The following is a 21,971-nucleotide window of genomic DNA, read 5'->3' as shown; positions in this document are numbered from 1 at the left end:
CTTGGCCTTGCCAGATGGGAGGACTAGAACACTCCCACCCCCCTCCCCAACACACACACACACACACACACACACACACACACACACACACACACACACACTCCTGCTGGCCCTGGCTGCTCTAGTGGGGTGGGGTGGAATCCACCGAATCTTCTGGGCTTTTCTGATGTAACCTCCCCAGCAGAGGCTGATTGGCCCAGAGCCTCCCTGTGTCATGGGAAGTCTCTGGGCAGAGTGGCCCAATGCCCTGGTATTTCAGGCCAGCCTCTGGCACCAGGGAGGGGGCAGGCAAGGCCAGGCTACCCAAGAGGCAGAGCAAGCACAGATACAGTACCGGCAGAAAAGGGGTATCAGAGCATTTTGATTTACTTTTTAAAAAATTAGATATTTAGTTATCTCTATGTGCCTGTGTGGGAGTATGTGCACATGAGTGCAGGTGGCCTCAGAGGCCAGCGGAATGGGTTCCCTTGAAGCTGGAGTTATAGGCAGTTGTGAGCCACCTGATGTAGGGTCTGGGAACTGAACTAGGGTCCTCGGCAAGAGCAGCAAGATCTCCTATCCTCCGAACCACGTCTTTCCAGCCCTACTTTTGCTTTTATGGAGGGTTAATTCTTTTGGTTTGAGACAGGATTTCTCTGTGTAGCCCTGGCCGTCCTGGAACTCACTCTGTAGACCAGGTTGACCTCAGACTCACAGAGATCATCCTGCCTCATCCTCCCAAGTGCTGGGATTAAAGGTGTGCGCCACCATGCCCCACTGATGCTGTGGCTCTTAACTTATCTTGGGAAAGTAAAGGCTTAGAATGGGGGGTGAAGACAGGAAGTGTCAAGGAGAAAGAAGCACGTGACCTGACTTTATCACCTTCTAAGGAGGAAGGGGCTGCACTGTCAGCAAAGGAAAGCTGAGAGAAAATAGATCCGAGTGCATGTTAACATGAATGAGGAACTGGGTTTCATCCCAAGCAGCACATAAACTGTTGTGTGGTGGGGGCACCTTGATAATCCCCACACTCAGGGAGGAGGGATAGGAAGATTGGAAGATCAAGGTCATCCTCAGCTACATAGGGAGTTCAAGGCCATCCCTGTAGGTCAGCTAGAGACTCCATATAAAGTCCATACACACAGACAATATTTTTAAGAAAGAAAATGAAAAGCTGGGCCAGGCATGGTGGGGCATGTCTATAATCCTAGCAGCCTGGAGGCTGTGGCAGGAGGATGATGAGTTAGTTTGAGGCTAGCCTGGGCTACATAGTGAGACTCTGTCTCCAAAATAAAATAAAATGAGAGGAGTCCTCGTCAGCTTTCAGGTGTGCAGAGGGTCTCAGGAGACTGCAATGTGAGTTCCTGAAATGAGAAGGAGGCAGGATCTCTCAAGGTCCTACAATAGGGATGGCTGATTGAGATTCCTTCCTATCCTTGAACCAGAGTTCAAATTCGGTCACTCTGCAAAAGGCAAGACTTCAGGCCCAAAATACACAAAGATGATGGACGACTTGGGTGCAAAGCAGATCTAGCCCATTTCCTAGACCTTGTTCCCACACCAGGGCCAGCCTCTGAGTCCTAGGGGGCAAGGCAGGGTCCGAGACTTTCTTTCTATAGTCTCCCCCAGGACAGCTTGTAACTCCCTACTTTCCTGCCCTCTGACCCACAACCAGGCCCCCAGTAGCAGACACTGTGTAAGCAGAGGCAGGCTGAGCTCCGTGAGTTCGAGGCCAGCCTATAGTGAGTTCCAGGGCAGCCGGGGCTACGTAGTGAGACCAGGTCTCAAAAGACAAACAAAGAAACAGCAAAATTCTCAGTAAGTAAAAGATGGCTGGGGACATGGCTTGGTGGTAGAGTACTTGCTTACCAAAAGAATAAAGTTGGCCAAACTTTAAACTGTCTCTGTGGATGTGGGTCCCCTGGTGACCACAGAACCCATACCCATGAAGCCAGTGCCCCCAGACTGCTCTTTGTTTGGGAAACCTGCAGCCCAGACTAAGTCAACTGGGTTTGGCTTCCAGGGCCAGAGAGTATGGCTTAGAGAGTAAATCCTCTCTCTGCAGGGCCTCTGCTCCCTCCTTTTCCTCTTCCAAATCACATACAGAACCTGGGGTCCCCAGACAGCCTGTGGTGACAGAGTGCTGGCCCACCCAGGGTGAGTCAGGGTGGCAGATGGTGGTATGATCCAACAAGTGAGAGAGGAAGGCCCCTTTTTCTCCCCGCCCCCACTCCACCACCTGATCACAGGGGATTTTCACTGAAATTACCTATTTGTTTGTTTTGAGACAGGGTCTCACTATGGCGCCCTGGCTGGTCTGGAACACACTGTGTAGACCAGGGTGGCCTCAAACTCAGAAAAATCCACCTGCCTCTGTCTCCCGATGGTGCCCTGTAACCAAAGGCATGCACCATTACACCCTGTAATAACCTATTTTTTCCTTTCTTTCCTTTTCTTCTTTTTCTAAATTTATTTTTTGGTTTATTTGTTTTGTTTTGTTTGCTTTTGTTTTGAGATAGGGTCTTTCTATGTAATTTCGGCTGCCCTGAAACTAACTATGTAACCAAGGTGGCCTTGAACTCAGAAAAATCCACTGGCCTCTGCCTCCCAGGTGCTGGGATTAAAGGTGTGCACTATCACAACAGTTCCCTTTTATTTATTTTTATTTTATGTGTATGAGTGTTTTGCCTGTCTGTCTGTATATATGTATGTATGTGTACCACATGCATGCAAGTGCTTGAAGAGGCCAGAAGAGGGCATCAGAACCCCTGGACCTGGAGTTAGAGACCATCATGAGCCACCGTACTTGGTGCTTGGAACCCAAACCCTGTCCTCTGCCAAGAGCAACACGTGTTCTAAACCACTGAGTCATCTCTCCAGCCCTACCCCGAGTCCTGACCTACCCCTCATCCTATACCCCATCCCCCCCTCAAAAAAAACTGGGACTGGAATTCCTGATCCTAGCCTCAGTGTCTTGAGTGCTAGGATTACAGGCAAGAACATCATGCCTGGATCCTCTACCCACCTGCAATGGGTCCTGCCTGACCCCAGGGTGACCCACACAGATAAACACTGTAGAAAAGGCTTGAGTTTCCACCACTCTCCACTACATGCATGTTGGTTTCTTCCCTCTGCTCCTAGGGTAAGAAAGGCACCCAATTCTGCCCCGGAAGCATCTCCCCCCTACACACACACACACACACACACACACATACACACACACACACACACAGAAACACACACAAACACACACACACACACACACACACACACACACACACACACACACACACACACACACACGGCAGGAAGAACAGACTAATCATTACTGCCAGCCACGGAGCCTAGACTAGCAGTGAGTATCAGCTTAACTCTATTCTCCCACATTGCTGTAAGGGGGCAATTCTCACTTGCAAGGGAAGACACTAAGGGCCCAAAGAGATCTGTAGCTTGCCCAGAGCTGATAGCAGAGCCAGGATTTGAACTCAGACACCAATCAACAGATATTTGTTGGATGCAAGATGGCGTTTTGATGAGTGTTGGAGGGAAGGAAGGGGAGGGGACTAGAGCAACATCTCAGTTGCAGATGCAGCCGTCTGGGCTGTGCACTCTCTCACTGTTTGCTCAGTGGACGACCTCTGCCATCTTCAGGGACCCCAGTCCTGTTCCAGTCCATTAACCACAGTGTGGAAGGACAGAACCTGGGGAAAGTCCTCAGCAGCAGACTCAGCTGGTTTCCAGTTCCAAGGGCTTGTCCTGGACCACACAGAGCAAAGAAGGAAAAGGTGGGGACTGCCTGCACAGCCCTCCTGCCTGAGATTGCCAGAGGCAGAAGCCAGAGTCCGGCAGAAACATGCTAACCCCTACTTCTGGCTCCACAGGATTGAGGACAGGTGGGAGTCACAAGACTGGGGGCTGGTCCCTGAGGCTAGCTTCCTGCCCTACAGTTGGCTTTACCTCATTCCTAGACACAGTCAGATTAAAGAGATGGCCTGGAGGCCCAGCTGAGCAGGACCGGCCTGGAGCCAAAGAGTCTGCTTCCTGGCAGGGGTTAACCCCAGTTGAAGAGGAGGACCCTGCCACCCTACTGCTGCTTCTCCTAAAACTCCCTATCTATCAATCCCCTTCCTCGCATACTTCGGTGATGCTCTCAGTCACCTCACCCTGCAACTCTCCTACCCCAACCCACCCAGGAGCAAGCCTCTTGTTGCCAACTCCCAAAGGAGGGATCAGCTGCCATTAGCCCAGATCCAAGACCAGCAGTGCCCCAGGCCTAGGGCTCCAGGCAGACTAGAGGTTAGAGGTAGGGGAGCTTGTGGGAGGTGGTCACATGACAGTCTGGGCTGAGGCCCAGGGGCATTGAATTAATTCCTTCGGGTCCACATGGCCAGCATTCCAGAGCCGCCTCTCCCAGGGCGCTGGTCATCGGCACCGGAGGCACCACCAGCTACTCTCCTCGAACCGGTTCTGAGCTGTAGCCAGGCCTCCCGGGGCTGCTAAAGCTACAGGTGTTCCAGAGCCTGGACCCAGGCCTGGGACTCAAGTGCTTGCTTCTCCTCACAACCTAAACGCCTGGCGCCCTGAAAGAGTGGGTGCAGGTGAGCACAGGCTGGGGAGCAGATCCGGGGGAGGGGGGTCAGGGAAGAGCGAGGGTAGGCTCTGGGAAGTGGAGGTAAGACCGGACGGACCTGCCAGGGGTGTTTCAGTGGTGACACAGAGACCACATATGACAGTGTTAGCCCACCCTTGGGTCTGCAGGTTACATTAGACTATTTCTTGCCCAGTTTTCATTGCGTTGGTATTGTTTTGAGACAGGCGGTCACATTACCCAGCCTGGCTTTCAACTTTCTGTGGAGCCCAGGCTGACCCTGAATTCCTAATCCTCTTGCCTGCTTCCCAAGCGCTTAGAATTCAAGCCTATACCACCACTCCCGGGTTTGCCCTGTTGTCTGCTGTTATTTATCATTCATTCACGTGTTTATTTATCTACATATTTATTTATTTATTGCATTGCTGGGGGTAGAATCCAAGGACTCATCGTGCTAGGCAAGCGCTCTACCACTAACCCACACATCCACCCTCTCCTCTCTCTTTTCTTTCAGCCTGGCTCCTTTCAGTTGTCCCCTAGAGTACAATTCTTCCAGCTGCAGGGCAGTGGGGAGGGGAGGAACCGATGGGAGACAGCGGTTGGTGAGTGACAATGGAAGGCTGTGGAACACCGCAGGACATACCTGGCCTGCTCCATGCCCTGTCCCTGGGCATTCCTTCTAAAGAACACTCAGACTGACACATAGAGGCTAGCTTAAGGAGTTGGACCCATACAACATGCAGGTACCATGTCAGGACACTGGATGTGAGCCAAAGACAGGCATATACATAGGTACATGTAAGTACATACATATATACATATACACACATACGCGCACACACCTTGTCTAGGACTTGATAAGGAATATAAGCTAACCCTTGACATGGGGCCGGGGGCCTTCAATTTAGCAACCCAGATTCAGACAGAGAGTCTCTGTGACCCAAGTCTTTATCCTGTACCATTCTCCTTGTCTCTGGGGTGCCCTAAGGCTCGGGGAGCTGTGGTATAGACCCCAGCTCCTTCAAGCACCCAGTACTCATGAAAACATGCACACAGGACTTCGAGTCGATCCTGCCATGGAGAACTGAAGATGTAGAATAAAAGAATGGCCTGCTTTACACAGAGTAGCTTTTCATGTTCTGTATATTCTCTCTCTCTCTCTGTTTTTTTTTTTTTCCTTCGAGACAGGGTTTCTCTGTATAGCTTTGGAGCCTGTCCTGGATCTCACTTTGTAGACCAGGCTGGACTTGAACTCACAAAGATTCACCTGGCTCTGCCTCCCGAGTGCTGGGATTAAAAGTATGTGCCACCACCGCCCAGCTTCTCTCTGTTTTTTTGAGACAGGGTCTCTCTATGTAGTCCTGGCTGACCTGGAACTCACTATGTAGAGCAGGCAGACTTCAAACTCACAGAGATCTGCCTGCTTCTGCCTCCTGAGTGCTGGGAATAATATGTATTTTTGTTGTTGTTTTCGAGACAGGGTTTCTCTGTGTAGCCCTGGCTGTCCTGGAACTCACTCTCTAGACCAGGCTGGCCTCGAACTCACAGAGATCTGCCCGCCTCTGCTTCCCAAGTGCTGGGATTAGAGGTGTACACCACCAACACCCAACTGACCTTGAACTTTTAACCCCCCTCTACTTCCTATGGGGTTAGATTACAGCCACCACATCTGGCTTCAAGAACCCAGGAACCCAGGGCCTCCTCCATGCTGGGCAAGAGCTTTCCTAACGGAACTATTTCTGCGCCATCCACCGCTCCGGTGTCTCTTAGAGACCAAGCTGGTCACTAAAGTACTATACAGCAAAGGGAACCTTGAACTCCTGATCTTCCTGCCTCTACCTCCCAAATCCTGGGATTACAGGTATGTGCCACCATGTCCAGTCTCAAGTGGCTTCCTAAGCAAGGGTATGATATATTAAAAAGGAAAAAGGAGCAGGGCAGTGGTGACCCACACCTGTAATCCCAGCACTTGGGAGGCAAAGGCAGGCAGCTCTCTGTGAGTTTGAGGCTAGCCTCATCTACAAAGAGTTACAGGACAGCCAGGACTGTTACACAGAGAAACCCTGTCTCAAAAACAAACAAACAAACAAAACAATAACAACAACCAAAAGATGGAAAAAAAGGATTCATTGCCACAAAACCAAGGCCGGAAGTGAGTAAAGATCAGCTACAGCCATAAGGAGATCAGCTGGGAGGCCGGGACGTCTCTCTAGTACTGCCTCAACAAAGACCCACAATGAACAGCTCTTGTAGAAAGGTAAGCTTAGCCCTGTGATCACAATATAGACTGTCCTGCTGATAGATGCATTTCTTGGGCCCACTACAGGGGCAGGATGACCAAACAAGGCCCAAGGATAAATGGGCCAATTTCCGCCTAAAACAAATGAGAATGCCAGAGAACGCCATGGTCAGTGGAGCTGATGCTCCTCACAGGAGAAGAGACATTAGAATGGAGACGCACCATCGGTTCCCTGCCCACCTCCCTGTTTCTTCAAAGCGACACGGAAGTGGGCCCATTCACTAATTAATCTGGGAACGGGAGTCAACGGAGGGAGACTCCAGAAAAAAAAACAACCTTGTTTCAGGATACCCATCGAACCTTGCAGGGACAGAACGTCCGTCCCCTCCGGCCTTCCCTGAAGCTGGCTCTCGATCACTGGGAGGTTCACACTGAAACCCTGGAAGAAGACAGTGGGAATGGGTGGGGCTCATGCTCAGAGCCTTGTTTTCCTAGGGCCGGGAGGTCAGAAGTAAGAGGTGGTCTGGGCAGAGCCATCTTGGGTTTGGCAGGATCTAGGCCAACCTGAGCTCACACTTGAATCTTCCGTCTTTCTGGGTTCAGTTGACCTTAGCATAAAATGGAAGGACACATCTTCCTGTCAGGCTGGCCTGAAGGCTGGCCACTCAGTGTGCGTCTCTGTACTCGACACCTGGCTTTCACTGTCTCTTTCGGTTCCCCCTTCACAGTGGGAGAGTCAGTCGGGCAAAGAGCGTGATGAGGAGTGAGCCGAGAACCCCCCAAGCTCAAGAGAACAAGAAAGAGTTCCCCACGTTTCTCCTTCTGTCTTGCTCCCTTACCCATCCAGACGGATGCTCCCCGTTGGTTTTGGGGTCGGCCCACTCTCTGTTGTCTTCAATCCTCTGGAAGTTTCCAGTTAGCAAATGGGGAGGAGGTGTGATGGTCCAGAGGTTAAGACAAGACTCCACAGTTCAAGCCTACCTGACATTTATGGTCAGAAACCGAGACACGTTGCTAAGGTGTGATTGAAAACCACGGGACAAACACTTGTTGCCATCTTCCAAGAATTAATGAAGACAAGGAGCCCCACTCCCTGGGGACTTCCTCTTCCTTTGTCTACCTCATCATCATTCCTTTTGGTAGACGCTCTAGCTAAACTGAGCATCCTAAGAGGTTTTTTGTTGTTGTTGTTTTCAGAGTCTACTAACACTGTTTCCAAATAGGGTTCTAGTCCAGATTCTGTGTGATCATAGGCAAGTTTTATCACTTCTCTGTGTATTGAGGTCCTTGCATTAATAAGCTGGATAATGCACTGGCCTGAGTTCTAAACTCAAGTTTCATAGAGGCTGTTGATGGTCCTAAACCCCTTTATAAATACAGTTATCCTGGGCATGATGATGCACTTCTTTAATCCTAGCACTCAGGGGGCAGAGACAGGCTGAGCTCTGGTGAGTTCAAAGCCAGCCTAGTCTACAGAGCAAATTCCAAGCCAGCTGGGGCTACACAGTGAGACTCTGAAAAAAAGTTCAGGTCATCCTAGACTACTTAGTGAGACCCTGTCTCAAGATAAAAAGTAAAAAGGAGGCTAAGGATATGGCTCTGGGTAGAGCACAAGCCTAGCATGGGGGAAGCCCTAGGATTCAATGCCCAGTGCTGCCAAATAAACAAACTGTGTCCCTAGGCCTTAAGAGTTATTCCCATGTCCAGCTTCCTGTACTTGATGGAATTCAGGAGGAAACAAAAGTGAATTTCAGAAAGCTGGGCCTGGAGGCGAAGTCCTATCACCCCAGTACCCAGAGGCAGTGTCCGGAGGAGGAGGAGGAGGAGGAGGATCAAGATCAAAATTTCAAAGCCAGCCTTGGCTACAGAGTGAGTTTCAGGTTAGCCCAGACTACCTGAGATGCTCTCAAATATTCAGATAATGAATCTCAGTACTCTTTGGACCATAAGTCCCTGGATACTTGGGAGAGTGTACCCGGGACCTCTGGGATCTTAATATTAAGGATTTGAAGTTGTGAGCTCTCCTGCAAACAGATCACCCATGGTATTGCTTCCAAGTGACCAAGATGTCACCCATCAGCCTGTTCTTCCAAAGCTGTTAAATTCTCACTGCCTGCCCCCCACCCCATCCCCGTCACTTAAAGAAACATTAGGATTGTATTAGATGCTCAGGTAAAGACATACAAACAGTACAATATAGACTGTAAAATGTTAGCCACTACCTATGGTTTCGGGAGCAAAGTGAGTAGGATAGGAAACTGGAGTAGGTATACTCCCAGGTAACATGGGAATCCAAGGAGCTTAGAGTCAGTCAGCTTGACAAAACCTTCCTACGTGTCCAGTGTGGACCCCTTCCGGGAAGGAGGATCTACCTGAGAACCAAACCAAGACTGATTGAGGCAACCCCTGTAGCGGCTAAACAAATCCAGGAAAGAGAAATCTGGTCATCCCTCCTTCCCCCCAGATAGACAGAGCCACCACTTACCAAGTGGCCCTTGGCAGTGGTAAACTCATATTGACTGCAGCAGTTAGTTCGTGGTTCACGTGCAGCCCAAGTCCTGCCCTAACCTCGGAGTGGCTCCTCTAGCTCCCTTCCCTCCACCGAGTCTTGTCAAGTCAGGCTTCCTTCAGTGAAACCAAAGCGGCCTCCTTTGCTGCAGGCCTCATTACTACAGCTGCTGCTTCTCCTAATAATAGCACCCAGCAGCAAGAGGGGGAGAAACCGGCACTGTTCTCAGCTCTTTAATGACAGGCCCTCTTGCCCCTATGGACTAGTAATCCAGGGCCGGGTAATCCTCAAAGTTCCTGAACCTAATACCAAAGCGACAAAGAGACAGTGGCAGGCAGGCAGGAGCCCCTGTGTGCTCAGGTAGATAACAGGACAAACCCGACTCACAATGTCTGCACCCCCGGCCGGGCAATCCTCACCTCTAAGTCCTCGAGTGGGCCTTTTCCCCTTAGGCTCACCCGGTTCCAGAGCGTGTGCATTTGGTGTGGGGGTTGGGAGCACCACAGAGAAATCTTCCAGGCAAAACCTGCTCAGGTTTTATTAATGAGTCTGTAAGGAAAGCAGCCCAGACCTTTAAGGGATTGGTCGCTGGGCCGGGATGGGTTTTAGAATTAACTCTTCCTACAGTCTACTATGCATTATCATCCCCAAGTTAATTACCCCTGAGGATGAAAATAGGTTTCATGACTCATAAGCACCAATACAACACTTGGCAACAGATGAAAACGCAAGGACACACTTGCAGGAAGCTGACAGGAATGAACATCTATTTATATGTAGGGAGATTCTTAGAGGTGAGCCAGGCACCTCCCATCCATCATGCCGCAGAACCATCAATAATAGCACCATGGATCCCCATTCCCAAACATACACACCCACACAGGCACACTGGGTTCTAGTTTCCACTTCAATATGGTGGCAGAGCTGGAACAGAAACCCAAAGGGTATTACTAATAGCAAGTCCCGACGCCAACCAAACCTCCCCACGGGTGTTCAGGACCATCCCATGATTTGTTTTCTCCACACGTGCCTGCACCTATTCCCACCTCCCTGCCCTTCTGTTCCTTTTTAGATGCCAGTCAGGTAGTGTTCATCATTTCCTCCAACAGAGGCAGGCAGTCAGATCTGGTCAGTTCGTTCGGCCCAGGAAAGGGGATTGGCTGGGAATTCATTTCAGTTCAGATCACCACTGTCCTTCCTCCCGTTTTTTAGTCCTCTGTTGCCTCCAGGAAAGGACAGGGTTCAAACCAGGACTATTTGCCTTGTTCTAGCTAGATGAAAGGCTAGATGTCTGCTAGGGGGTTCTGAGCCCCGGAGGGTGCAATCCTCTACTTCTCCACCCACCAGAACTTCACAAATGCCCACAACAAAGCTGATGAATAGTTGAGTATCTTGGCCAGTAAAATGGATTCCATTTGGTGCCTCAGGAACCTTTCCTTTTCTTTTCCTTCCAACCGCCCCCCACCCAAGTCTGTGCTGATCAGCTGTGTCCTGACTTCAGAAACACTCATTAAAGGGTAGGCTATAATGAAGGAGGTAAAAACTGCTTTGCAATCTACATGCGTGTGCCTCCCAGATGCTCACACCCTTCCCTGCCCCCACTCCCAGCGAGGCACTTTTTAATTTTAAAAGAAAGGGTTTATTTTGGCTGATAGTTCCAGAGGGCTAGAGTCCATCATGGCAGACTAGAAATGGTCACAGTCAAGGAAGGCACACACACACACACACACACACACACACACACACACACACACACAGCAGGAGCAGGAAGCTGGCTGATCACATTTTCATCTACACACAGGAAGCAAAGCCCAGCTAGAGTCTACCCTTTGTTTTAAGTGTGCATAATTTTATCCTGTGTATAGAGGCAAAACACCAACATTTTTTAATCTTACATTTCCCTCTGTTCCCACTTGTTCAGTCACAGCTGCACTGGATATCAGTATAAACTCATCGCCCCAGGGAAAGACACCGCAAAGCTTTCCTGACAATGCCTTTTGCAGCTGGGTCCCATCTTGAGGGGTGGGTAAAGATGCTGGAGAGTAACAGAAATTGCTTAGTCAGCAATTGTAGATTACAGGGGAGGTAAAATGTAAACAGTCTGGTAGGTACCCAGAGGGCAGGGCAGCCAGCTCTGAGAGCCTTCAAAGGAACCAGGATGCCTGGTTCCAGGTAGGAGTTAGTGCGAGGTAGTGTGGCCTCAGCCCTAGAAAGACAAGCCTGCTGACTCAGGGCAGAATTAATATCAATTGAATTTATTACAAGTTACTAAGCTCCAAGGCACATTACAGTGTTCTGTTAACTACAGAAATGTATAAAGGACAAACAGAGCAAGTTCTCCATGTCTAGCTTTTCGCTCTACTGTTCAAAAGCATCCGTGCATCAATAATAAAGCCGAAACGAAACGACACGTGAAGATCCAACACATTCAGGTCAGTAGAAACAAACCAAAACATTTTCCCCCCTCACAAACTTGCAACAAAAAACACCCATCCCCTCCCAACACCCCCCTTACCATTTTGCAAACAAAACAGGAAAACAGAACAGAACAAAATTAAGTGAAAACTTCAACACTTGGGGCTGTTTAGAGAAGCTTTCACCATTGTATAGCATCAATTTTTTTTCTTTTTTCTCTTTTTTCTTTTTTTCTTTTTTTTTTTTTTTTTTAGGCAGCAACACTGGCCTTGGTAAAACAGAAACAAAAATCTTTTGTGTGTTTTTCCTTTCAGAGTGCATAACATTTACAAAAATACACACCAGCAGCAGTCGTTGCTAAGGGCTATTAATGCTTGTACCTAGGCAAACACTCTGCCACCAAATAAATGCTAACGAATATGATGCTAATGACCCAATCAATATTATACTGCTTAACACAACCAGCTGATCCTTCAAATGAAGAAGTTACAGACCTGTTTCAAAATATAGAAACATACGACGAAAATAATGTCTATACATAAGACTAACTTTTTGCAGTTATATTCACAATTCTACATCTTGGTGGGAAGGGAAATGGAGGCAGGTGGGGGGAAGGGCCCTCTAGATCGAAGAGGGGGTGGTCTAGGGCAAAAGAGGTCGCTGCCCGCCGCCCTGCGGTTCAAGGGTCTCTCTCTTTTTTCACTTTAACATCCCCAGCTAAGATAGTTGCGATTTCGCCCTGCATGAAGGCCCAAGGTACATTAGACCCGACCAGGGGGCATTTCTCTCCGCTGGGGCAATACACCTCACCTGTCGCCCCCTGGGCTTTGATACTCTCTCTAGAACAAGGGAAACAAAATTTGTGGCTAGGGACGGACGGGCACTGAACGAAATGAGTGTCCTCCAAACGTTCGTGGCAAATGGTACAGCACAGGGGTCCGCTGTTGGCCATAGGGGAATCCGGAATGTTTTGGGGGTGCACTTGGTCCATGCCCGGGTGGGCGCTAGGCGGCGGGGGTGCCACCTGTAAATTCAGGTCCCCATTGCGTGATGCCAGGCGACGTTGCCCCGGCACGGAGGCGGGCGACACCGGGCTGCTGCTGTTTCGCCTAGCAGATGCAGTGGTAGAGTGCACTGAACTGCCGTCCTTGGGCGAATGCGCTGTGCCCAGAGTGTCTGCCACTGACATGAGCGCGGCCATGGGGGACGGACCGTTCTGGGGGGCTGACTCCGGCGGGGTGGTCCGATTGGAATGAGGTCCCAGAGGTGGAGGGGGTGGGGGCGGTCCCCCGGCTGCATGCCCTGGCGCCGCAAAGCCTCCGGCGGACATGGTGAGCTTCAGCGCCTCGCTCTGGTTTGCCATCCACTGCTGCCTCTGCTGCTCCTCGCCGATCTTCAGTGCGCTTTCGGCCGAATCCGGAGGTTCCGGGGATGCCTTCCTTTTGCGCAGGTTGGAGGTTGCACCCCGGCCCGTGGGTGCCGCTGGCGGCAAGGCTCCAGTTCCTGGAGGTGCACTGGGGGCGCGGCTGAGGCTCACCAGCGCCGTGGGTAGCATGGGACAGCTGGCATCTATGTAGGGCTGGGGCAGCATGTCCGCGCCGGGCACGCCCTCCTTGAAGAAGCGCACAGCCTCGGGCAGCAGGTCCCCAAGTAGGCGCCAGTCGCCGGAGCCATGCTTCTTCTCGTACTCCAGGTACTTAAAGCCGGAGGACAGACCCCTGCCAAAGTCTTTCATGCAATCCTGGTACATCTGTTTGGCCACCCCGGACGCGCTGGAGTACACGTTGCCCGAGCCCGTGGGATACTCAATGAACAGCTTCAGCTCATAGTCCATGCCGGGCTTGGAGACGGCGTCGAAGGCAAAGACGCGACCCAGCAGCGAGTGGTCCTTCTTGAAGCGCACCTCGTAGGGCGTGCAGCCAGCCAGCGTGAGCAATGTGTCGCGGACCATCTTGGGCTTGTTGGCCCACTCCTCCGCACGGTTGCGCAGGCTCTCGCTCAGCTCGGCCAAGGCCTCGGCGTTGCGCTGCTTCTCCTTCAGCTCACGCTCCTGGTCCGTACTCGACACCGAACCAGGCCTCTTGCCGCCAGCACCCACGCCCACCTCTGCCACCGTCGACGAGGTCGAAGACGGCGCGGAGGATACAGTGGCCGACACACCCGGGGCAGCCCCGAGACAGGCGGGCCCCCCGGGAGCACCGGGAGGCGCTGGAGTTGGGGGTCCCCGGCTGCCCCCCAAGCCGTGGGGCGGAGGCAACACCGCGGCGCTGGCCGGGCCGTTAAGCAGCGTCTGCGGCAATAGGTTGGGGGGCACCGTGAGCTGGGGTCCCCCGCCACCCCCCGGGTTGGGTAGCCCGGTCACCAACCCACTATGGGTCCCACGCCGAGAAGCCACCGATGTTGCCGCTGAGGATGAGTTGGGGCTCTGGCGGTTCAGCTCCGGGGGGCCCTCCTCTGTGGCGGGCTTAGGGAAGCCGTTAGGACCTCCCAGGCCGTTGGGCAGCCGAGCAGCGTGGCTGCCGCTCCCCAGACTCACCGGGGGCGGCGGATACTCGAAACGGCTGCGTTGTTCCACCGCGGCAGCGGCGGCGGCGGCAGCGGCGGCGGCTGCGCTCAGGCCGTAGCGTTCCAGGGCGGACGGGGCGGCCAACACCGCCGGCTTGGTGGAACCATCGACGTGGTTGAGCTGCTGTTGCTGCTGCTGCTGCTGCTGCTGCTGCTGCTGTTGCTGCTGCTGCTGCTGCTGTTGTTGCGCGGCGGCAGCTGCTGCCGCCGCTTCCTTGGCGGACAAGGCCACTGTCTTGACCCCGACGGGCGGCGGCGGCCCCGGGGAGCGGCCGTCTTGGAAGCAGCCGTGCGCCCGCTTCAGCTGGCGTGCGGTCTCGATCACGAATTCTATGCGGTCGGCGCCTTCGTAATTGACGCAACCACGGCACACGGGTTCGGAGAAGTCCCAGATCATGGCCCAGGGCATGCGAGGCAGGTCGCACAGGTAGCAAGACTGTCTTCGGGACGAGGACACCTGCGCCGCCGACATGATGCCAGCCTCGGGGAAGGTAGGCCCCCGCCCGGGCTGTCTCTGTGGCGCCTTCTCCACCGGGAAGACTGGCTGGCCGAGGAAGGAGTCCGGCTGCGGGGGAGGGGGGCGGGGGGTCGAGAAAGTTCTGCCCCGGGGGCTGGAGGGAGAGCGAGTCTCCACCGCCGGCGCAGCGCCTCTCCGTGGGGGCTCCACCGCCCGGGCGGCCGACCGGTTCTGCACGCTCCTCGCCCCCACCTCCTACTGCGGCTGTCTCGTCCGGAGAAGAGCACTAGGAGCCTTCTTCCTGGTGCGGCGGATCAGGGCTGGAAGCTCCGGGCCTGGGGGGAGGGGGCTAGGGTGTCCGGGGCCGGCCGCCAGTGGCCTCTTGGCCCCCTCCCCGGAGTGATTGAAGCGTGGAAGCGCGAAGGGGGTCTCCCCCCCCCCGCTACGATCTGAGTCCTCTCTACGCCAGGCGCCCCGGGGAGAGGGTTAGAGGGTTGTGCCACCCGGTGCCCAGGTCCAATCTTGCTGAAGCCGCCGATTCCCCGGGAGGGCCGGGGGAGGAGGTGGCCGCCAAGAGGAGAGTTTCCCCCCTCCGCAGCGTCAGCCGTTGCGCTGGCGGCGCCTGGGTTTGCACGCCGGAGGGAGCAGCCGCGGCCACCCGTTTCCAGGACACACGAGAGCAGAGGAGAGGAGCGCACGCACGCAGGCTCCCACCGCCCCCTGGCCTGGCCAGCTCTCCGGTCACAGAGGCTGGCGGCGCTCACGTTGGCTGCAGGGCGCTCGCTCGGCGCCTCCACCCGGGTCGCATCCCTTCCCGCTCGTGCTCGCCTGGAATGTGGGGTTGTGATTGTTACTCTACGTTCCGGAGGCGCGTCTCAGCGCTCCTGCTCGGGCTGCGGCTCGCGCTGTCCCCGGCTTGGCCGCGCGGGATGCCGCCCGGGCGGAGCGCTGACGTCACCGCCATGCTCTGCACCAGTCCCCCCCCCAACCCCCCCTTTACACTTCCTCTGTCTGTGGAGCCCACTTGTTGCTCGCGGAAGGCGCATGCGCGGCAGGATGCCCAGATTCCTCCCTGTCGGCCCCTCCTCCGCGCCTCCGCCCTCCCCTCCCTTCCCCCCCCCTCGGCCGTGTGTGCACCACAGCTGAGGCCCGGCGAGCTAATGCTGCAAGTCCTGGGCTGGTTGTGTGTGTGTGTGTGTGTGTGTGTGTGTGTGTGTGTGTGTGTGTGTGTGTGTGTGTGTGTGTGTGTGTGTGTGTGTCTGTGTATGTGTGTAACAGACGATGACCTTTCCTTTTCCTGCCTGGCTTTTCCCAAGTTTAAAAAAAAAAAAAATTAAGAGCCACGAGTGTTGTTTCCGATTCCCGTTCCCCACCCCACCAAACCCCAGGCAATAAAATTAAATGCTCTGTTTGACGAGTTTCACTTTGAATTTCATATAAGGTATCACCTATTGCATCTGCGATGAGAGCTCCCTCCCCCATTAATGTTACATTCCTGGCCACCAGCGGTGCCCAAACACCTGCAGAATTAGCCCTTCTCCAATCTTCCAGAAATTACCTTTTAGATTTGCTTTTTGCGACCGGGCCTGGGAATCAATCGGAGTTGCGAGGATGTCGCTAAATGAGCCGCCCCTCCCCCTGGCCCAACTCTATAAAAATTTTTGGCTATGAGCTATGAGCACTCGGAGGCCTTTAAGGAAAACAGTCAGCTGGCTGCATGCAGCTGCATTTGAGGGCAGGGAATGGGGGAGTGAAGAATTCGCCAAACAGGTGAGTGACTTTTCTGGGTTTCATAAAGGGGGCAGCGTTTAATAATGCTGATTGCTAGAGCTGAGAACCGCAGCTCAACGAGGGAGCGTTTGTTCAGGATGACCGAGGCTCCGAACTCAGTCCTTAGACCCATAAATAAACAGAGCATAGACGGTTTTGAAAGTTCCTTCTGGGTGCTGGGATTTAATCCCACACTGCCCCAGTCCGCTCTGGGAGGTCATGGTTTCTTCTCCCTTATAAGATCCCTGCTCATCATTATTGCTCAATGTGGAAACAGATAGGGTTGGTCTTAACTCTGGCTGGAGCATTTCAGCGGGTTCTATTTATTAAGTTTGCTTTTTTCTTATGTAAATTAAGATAATCCCTGTGGAAGGCCGGTGGAGGGGAAGTGATTTGATAGGGCTGGTTCTGCCTACAGGGTTGGAATTTCCTCACTATTACTACTGGCTTTGTAACCTTGAGCTCTATTTATATAATCTGTTTTTCTTCTGCAAAATGGAACTCTGTCCCCCAGCTTGATGGGTTGTTGAAGATTTCAGTTTGTTTCTTGGCACCATGACAAGTGACTTTGAGACTGGCAATGGGATAGGTACTGGGCAAGAGGCTCCTTCGCATCAACCTTAGTATTATTGTTATTATAATGCAGAGATATAACACGAAGCCGTGATTACATCACTAAATCCTTAACGTGTTTCTACAAAGTATATTCTATTCCATTTTACAGACTAGGAAAATAAAGAGATTGAAATAACTTGTCTACAACTGCTGCAGCTGGCCTGGGATTTAATGCAGTACATTTGATTTGAGAGGTGATGCACACATGCTAAGGCACCCAGGAATGGTGTAGGGTACTCGAGTTTTCCATTAGCACCCCAGTTTTTGTTACATACAACGTGCATATAAAGTGCTGTGCAAATGCACCTTCATGGTGAGCCCCTAGCATCCCCTTCCAGACTGTACGACTGAAGTCTTGGACATAGACAAGCTGCGACGGTATCGCTGCTGCTGCTGCTGCTGCTGCTGCTGCTGCAGCCTGAAGCATAAATGCAGCATAAAGTATGGAGAGCACATTATTGCATTCACAAGAAACTGCCAGTGTTGGGTACTAGTATTGATAAAGATATTGAAACTGTCACCGGCTTCCCTGTGAACATATTAAAGTGCATAAGGCATTGTGATCATTATTTATAATCACTGTTACCGTCAGCTGAAGCGACAAGAATACTTGTATTTTTGACATTTGATCTCCAGAAGCTAGTCAGCATTTCCCAGCATCTAGATCTTCATTCTGCGTTCCAAGTGCAAAGAAAAATGGAGCTTGTAAGGATAAGGAGAAAGGAAGGAAGAAGAGCCGGTAGGGAGCCTCTCTTTCATCTCAGAGCAACCCAGTTTCTGGCTTTGCAAAAACAGCGAGCTCACTGTGTGCTGCAGGGCAGTAACCAACTTTGCCTGGCTAGCTGGCTTCAAGCAGAGGCTTATGCATAGAGCCTCTCAGGGAGTGCTTCCTCACCCTTGGACTTCTGCCTCTTCATGCCACACCTACCCTCGAGTGAGTCAAAACACAGGGCTCAACAATCCCGACCAGCCTGGGACTCTGAACTTTGGCTTGGCTGGATGACCCATTTCTTTACATTATTTATTTTCCTCTTTATTAAGCCAAAAATACACCGGGTGGTGGTGGCAGAGGCCTTTAATCCCAGCACTGGGATGCAGAGGCAGGTGGATCTCTGTGAGTTTGAGGCCAGCCTGGTCTATCTACGTAGTGAGTTCCCGGACAGCCAGGGATGTTACACAAAGAAACCCTGTCTCAAAAAAACAAAACAAAACAAAAAAAAAAAACAAAAAAACAAACCAAACAACCAAACCAAAATAAATAAAAAAAAAAACAAACCCACCAAAAATACTTTAGAAATAGCAGCTTAGCCACAACCCTCCAGCCACGCAGGTAGAGAAAGTTGAGTTCCATGTCACAACGTTATGTTCAGTGTACCGTCTCCTTGTCTCTGTCTTCACTTTTACTAAAGACAGACACACACACACACACACACACACACACACACACACACACACACACACACTGGTACTGTGTTCTGGGGTGCACCAGCCGCAGAGACTAAGGTACGAAATGCTAACCCTAACTCCACAAAGCGAAGTCCCATGTTAATAGCTGTCTTTCTCCTCAGCTAGCCATCTGAGATAGCATCTTCAGAGAACACTGTTCAAAACTAGAGCAAAAGGTCAGCTTTCCACTTGGCCTTTCCTGAGCAACATTGCTCAGTGTTAGGGGTGTGAAGGTTGCCAGGATCTTAAGCACTTCTATGCATCTCAGCGACTCCTGCCCGCCCTCAACAGCCCCCACAGTTTGGAACCGAAATGGAACGGGGAGGGAAGGGGGGCAGGAGTGCTCTTGGCCTGCTGGCTCTCCAGGCCGCGGCTGAACCTCGCGTCACCCCGCTGCAACGCGCGCCGCCAAGCGCTCCGCAGAGAGAAAAGCCTTTTTTGGTAACACACAGCCGGGCGGTAAGCAGGGCCCTGTTCTTTGGCCTGCGGGAGCTGCTTAAGAGTAGATGAAAACAAACGTGTGGGTTGGGCCCTCCTTTGGCCTTGTGGAGGCCTGGGATCGCCTTGCACCAGGAACCCCAGGGGCGCGGCCAGTTACTGAGCCTTGCAGACCCGAGCAAAGGGGCTTGGGGGGCTGGAGGCTGCTGGGTGATTTACACATTTAGTCCTCGGTCGGATCCGTGGCGGAAGTATTTGCCTTCCCCTAAAGGATTAATCTTGGTATTAAAAAAAAAAAAGTATTGAGTTAGGCCAGGGCATAGGGTTACACAAGAACCACTAGAGCATGAAATCCCAGGAACAACGTGATTCGCCGAGAAGCCCTGGGGAGCTGAACCGACACCGCCCGCCAAGACCTGCCCAGCCTCGGGCGCATGGGCAAGGCCGGCACTCAGAGCGAAACTAGGGAGAAGGCAGGGGAGGGCGGGCATAGTGGTTGGGGTTGGCACAGCGGCGGAAAGAACGATCCGGTCTCTGGCTGTTTTCTTCCTGGAGGGGCGGAGATCAGGGAGGGGAAGAAAGGCGCAGGAGTGGGGGTAGTCGAGTCTAGTTCCTGCCTCCCGGCATCCTCTTCTTGCCAGCCTGCCAGGGCAGGGGGGAGCCCTGCACTGCCCTCAGCAAAAGCTGGTGTGTTTTTCACTGCCCGCGCCCCCCCCACCGAAGCCTGGAATGAGCTGTCCAGGGAAACGGGCCTAGAGGAAAAAGGGGTGGAAGAGCCAGACAAGGGTGCTATTCATTGATTCAGCTAGGACAAATATTCAAGCCCTCAACAAGGGAGCTTGAGTGGAAGGGAGGCCTGGAGTTGGCCGGGACGTCGTCGAGGTGGCTGGTGGCTGTGAAGACCACAGGTGTGCTTATCCCTAGCCCTCTACTCCCATCTGTGAGCCCAGACCTCAAAGGGAGGTTCCCGCCAGTCTGCAATCATCAGGGGATTTCCACAGCCAGCCTTGGAGACCCATTGCCTCCGGCACTGGCACTTAGAGCTAGGGCAAGCAGAAGGTGTGGTCACAGAGCAGGAAGGTCCTCCCAGGACCTGCCATTCCTGGGTCAAGGTTGGTACAGGGGAGCCATCACTTTCTTGCCTCGATTTGGGTCCTTGGGCTAGGACTTCAAATATTTTGACCTGCCTGTGCCGAGTAGTTCAACCTGTAACTCAGGACAGGGAGAAAAAGGGGCGGGTATTGGGTACATATTTATATTATGCTGTTCACCTTGGACTTGGCTGACCTTGAGCAAATCATTTGCACTTCAGGTTCTGAGTGAAACTGAAATAATTACTCCACTTCCTTCGCCTGCTTCATTGGTCTGTGTGGATGACAACGCGTTATAATATGTTTAATGCAATGTAAGAGATTATTAACAATAACCGACGTTTGTCAAGGGCTCCGAAGAAGGGCATTCCCAGACATTATCTCACCAAGCCTCACACAGGCCTTGTGAGGCAGGTGTTACTTTCACCTGCCTTTTGTGCAGGTGAGGAAGGCCGGGCCAAAGGTGGTCCAGAGTCAGCAAAAAACAAAACAGGCTACATGTGCTGTAAAGCTGGCATTCACTTTTACCTTAAGGGCTGCTGGCCCTTTAGGGGTTCCAGATGCTTCTCAGAAACTGAACAAGAAGGTAAAGCCTTCTGCCCACAGGAATTTACAGGTTAAAGCCACAACTGTCCCAGTAGGCTGCAAGGTTGTGGCATAAATCAACACCAGTTGTTTGGGGAGTTCAAAATCAATCACTATCCAGCTTTGAGCAAAACTGAGTAGCCACTGTTTCCTGGCAATCCCCAAACACCTTCCTTGTACTTCTTTGGTTTTCTGTGCCCTGGCCGCAGGCAGAGGTGACAGAGGAGTATCTGAAGTGCTAGTCCCCGCTGAAAGGATGAGGAAGCTTCTCCAGTCACCCTCAAGACATTTTTAAAATGTACGCATCTGGGACTAAAGAACGTGGTGAGGCCTTGCCTAGCGGCACATGCAAGGCCCTGAGTTGGATCCCCAGCAGTGACTACAAGGGGGAAACGTGGAAGAAGAGCCCAGTGAACCACAGAGGGTAAGGAAGAAAATAAGGAGCGTGGACTTTGATTGTGGCAAAGGCCTCTTTCTAGACCTGGAAGTTATATCACATAACCAACACTCCTTTGTTCTTACCGAAGTGTGCTGAAACTTGGCTGCCCCAGGGCCTGGAGGGTTTCAGCATATCAGCCCCCTGCCCTTCATTCAGTTATTCAGTGATTTAAGTAGAGAGCACTCTCCTGCCCCTAGCTGAGGATAGAACCTAGGGCCTGGAGCCTGCTAAGCATTGCTCTCTATCTCCAAGCGAGCGTCACTTCAACCCCTTTTCTATTTTGTCACTGGGTCCTGAGAAGTTGTCCAGCCTGGCCTTGGACTCATTCTGTAGCCCAGACAGGTTTTGAACTTGTGGTCCTTCTGCCTCAACTTCCACAGTGGCTGTGGACTGATCGGGGCCTGGTTCTTAGCACTTTCTGTCTCAGTGCTTTGAATCTGAAGATGAAATACGCCAGAATGGGCCCAGCCCAGAATGGAGACGCTTCCATTTTCTCCTAGGTGTCCTAGTTTGCTGATGCAGTTAGCCCCCAGAGCCGTAAGAGGCAGCAGTGCTGTTCAAGACTCCTGCAGCAGCAGCCCGACTCCGAGGCAATCTGTTTATTCTCTGGAGCTTTGGTTCCTCACCTGTCAAACGTCCATCTTCAATCATGTTTTTCCTCCAGAGCCTCCCCGTGAGATCCTGCCCGCAGTGCAGGCCTGGAGGGCTGTAAAAGAGGCCAGTCCTGACCTAGATCTCTTCCAGCACTGAACCCTTCCAGGTAAAAGAGGAAAGCCAGGCCTGATGCTGCACACCCAGCCTACACTCTTTGTCTTGTCCTTTGGCGGGTTTCCTC

At 52.4% G+C, this 21,971-nt stretch overlaps 1 protein-coding gene across 1 annotated transcript; it reads right to left on the bottom strand.

The window, feature by feature from the left end:
- Nucleotides 1–11,554: 11,554 nt before the first annotated feature.
- Nucleotides 11,555–15,926, bottom strand: Irf2bpl (interferon regulatory factor 2 binding protein like). The gene has a single exon (XM_052739222.1). The coding sequence runs from the start codon at nucleotides 14,765–14,767 to the stop codon at nucleotides 12,410–12,412; it is 2,358 nt and encodes a 785-aa protein (XP_052595182.1). The 5' UTR covers nucleotides 14,768–15,926; the 3' UTR covers nucleotides 11,555–12,409.
- Nucleotides 15,927–21,971: the final 6,045 nt, after the last annotated feature.

The sequence above is a fragment of the Peromyscus californicus genome, unplaced genomic scaffold, assembly GCF_007827085.1.
Source record: "Peromyscus californicus insignis strain IS unplaced genomic scaffold, ASM782708v3 Scaffold_15__1_contigs__length_86483966, whole genome shotgun sequence".
In the NCBI taxonomy this organism is placed as follows: Eukaryota; Metazoa; Chordata; class Mammalia; order Rodentia; family Cricetidae; genus Peromyscus; species Peromyscus californicus.
The sequence above is the reverse complement of the archived record's forward strand: the minus strand, read 5'-3'. Positions and strand labels throughout refer to the sequence as shown.

Bases quoted from the DNA above. Each gene is read 5' to 3' on its own strand.
- Irf2bpl (XM_052739222.1), bottom strand. From the start codon at position 14,767: ATGTCGGCGGCGCAGGTGTCCTCGTCCCGAAGACAGTCTTGCTACCTG.